The 2,417-nt window shown below is 36.3% G+C and overlaps 2 protein-coding genes across 6 annotated transcripts in view; both read right to left on the bottom strand.

The window, feature by feature from the left end:
- The window catches only part of LOC135216414 (muscle calcium channel subunit alpha-1-like), an 821,008-nt gene that overhangs the window by 694,562 nt on the left and 124,029 nt on the right, over positions 1 to 2,417 (bottom strand). The window lies entirely within an intron of this gene.
- Positions 888 to 2,417, bottom strand: part of LOC135216712 (uncharacterized) — a 22,707-nt gene continuing 21,177 nt past the window's right edge. Inside the window, exon 4 of the mRNA XM_064252170.1 lies at positions 888 to 1,211. Within this exon, the coding sequence (XP_064108240.1) occupies positions 909 to 1,211 (303 nt within the window). The 3' untranslated portion in view covers positions 888 to 908. The remainder of the gene's footprint in view (positions 1,212 to 2,417) is intronic.

Here is a 2,417-nt window from a genome sequence, read left to right as displayed (position 1 = left end):
TGACAGTCTGTTGATAAGCCAGTCACAGGACTGGAAACTCTCAGTCTCTCTCGAGAGAGTTCACATAGGAAGGACGTATGTTCCACCTCGCCCGAGGGATACTTTTGAAAGACGTATCCCTCAGGAGAAATGGAACATGCATCCTGCCTATGTGAACTCTCGAGAGAAAGACTATGAGTTTCCAGCCCTGTGAGATTGGCTTATCAACAGCCAATCAGGAGCGCCGTAAGGGACTGGCCTAGACATCAGATGCACAGTTGATGTGAATCTACTATAGCCAAGACGCGAGAATTGCTTTCCTTTGACATAACGAACTAATGAGTGATCTATCAGTCGGTTTGCCCATATCTAAACATATGGAAGAAGGAAAGTCTACCTTCCCTTGAATCCCTGATTGGTTGAGCAAACCAATCAAGAGTCGTAAGACAGAGAAGGGTTGTTTTAAGAGGGATTAATGTCTTCGAAGGATTGGGACATAATCGTCCACTCCAGACCTCATTAAAATAATGTCTGGTTCTTGTTTCAACGAATTAATGATCCCGGAAGATGGAAGGTGATTTCCTGAATGACTCAGTGAGTAAATATCACTTATGGCCACTTTAAATGGTTGCTGTAAATCTCTCTCTCTCTCTCTCTCTCTCTCTCTCTCTCTCTCTCTCTCTCTCTGTATGACTTTTGAAGTAAATATCACTTATGCCAGTTCAACATATTTAACATGGAGCACTACAGTTTCATTGGTTGCTATAACTCTCTCTCTCTCTCTCTCTCTCTCTCTCTCTCTCTATTGCTGGTTGTAGCTGTAGGAGTGGAGAAAATAAGATAAAAAAAAACAGACCTAGGTGAAAATAAATAAAAGAGAATAGCGTGTCCAAATTAGTCAACCCTGACTTCCATCAATTTAAAACCGTTTACCAAATATTCTTCAACTCTCTCTCTCTCTCTCTCTCTCTCTCTCTCTCTCTCTCTCTCTCAACTAGAGACAGTACCCGGTTTTCGTTTTTATGGAAGTATAAGTAGTTGTGGTTAGGGTTTAGAAGACTAAACCTCTCTCTCTCTCTCTCTAACCCCGTACCGGCATGCATGAAGCTCTTCTTGGTAGCGTAGGCAATGTTGCTCCCGCAAGCAATGACCAGGTAATCTCCCTTCCTGTCAATTACCACGCCCGGAATCTCTTCGTCCTTTTTGGGATACCAGTCGTCCATGGGAGCTACCTGTATTCGTCAGATTGGCAATTATTAGATCGGCTAATCTTCTGTCAGTCTTTCTAGATTGTGTGTGCTCATATGGTTCATGCGTGAGTTAGATTGACATGCATAATATATGTATATAACTGTATGTATTTTGCATATGTAAACTATATGTAGATATATGTATATATATATATATATTTATATATATTTAGATATGTATATTATATATAATAATAATATGTGTAGATACATAACATTATATATATTATATATTAAACATTATATTACCAAAGGCGATTTGTCTGTGAGAGGTATGTATGTATAATGTATATGTATATAACGTTTTGTTTGTGGGATGTATGTATGTATAATGTATGTTTGTATACGTATTTGTGTGCATGCAAAATCTCACAAAATAGTTATTAACATTTTCATATGAGAATCCTAGGCAAAAATAAACATTCAGCCAAAAAAATAAATAATTAAATAAAATATCGAGACATTACTCTGTTATAAAATAACTAACACTGAATAAAACTTTCTCAAATTGTAATAAAAAAAAATTCACATTTTCTTCGTCTTTTATAGAACTATCAATGTGAGCTCCAAAAGATTTATTAAATAATAATAATACTTAAAATATAAAAAGCGGTGCTGAGTTAATACATAAACAATAAATAAAGTCATTCAAACCAGAACTTACCGTGAAAAGTGAAAGCACCACACTGAATAAGGAAGTGAAAGCCATCATAGTGAAAGTGATAAAACCCACGATTTTCGAAAAAAGAAAGCTATGATAATGGATGAGAAAGTAAGCCATGATAATGGAAGAGCAAGTGAAACTCATGATAATGGAAGAGAAAGTGAAAGTCATGGAAGTGAAAGTGAAAGTGAAAGTTATGAAAATGGATGAGAGAGTGAACTACGATGATGGAAGAGAAAGTGAAAGGCATGTAAGTGAAAATGAAAGTGAAAGTCATGAACATGGAAGAGGAAGAGAACCATGATGATGGAAGAGAAAGTGAAAATCATGGAAGTGAAAGTGAAAGAGAAAGTCATGAAAATGGAAGTGAAAGGTAAAGTCATGAAAATGGAAGAGAAATTTGAAAGTCATGAAAATGGAAGAGAAAGTGAATGTCAGGAAAATGGAAGTGAAAGTCATGATAGTGAAAGGACAGTCGTGAAAATGGAAGAGAAAGTGAGTCATGGTAATGGAAGTGAAAGGAA

The sequence above is a fragment of the Macrobrachium nipponense genome, chromosome 6 (assembly GCF_015104395.2).
Source record: "Macrobrachium nipponense isolate FS-2020 chromosome 6, ASM1510439v2, whole genome shotgun sequence".
Classification (NCBI taxonomy): Eukaryota; Metazoa; Arthropoda; class Malacostraca; order Decapoda; family Palaemonidae; genus Macrobrachium; species Macrobrachium nipponense.
The sequence above is the reverse complement of the archived record's forward strand: the minus strand, read 5'-3'. Positions and strand labels throughout refer to the sequence as shown.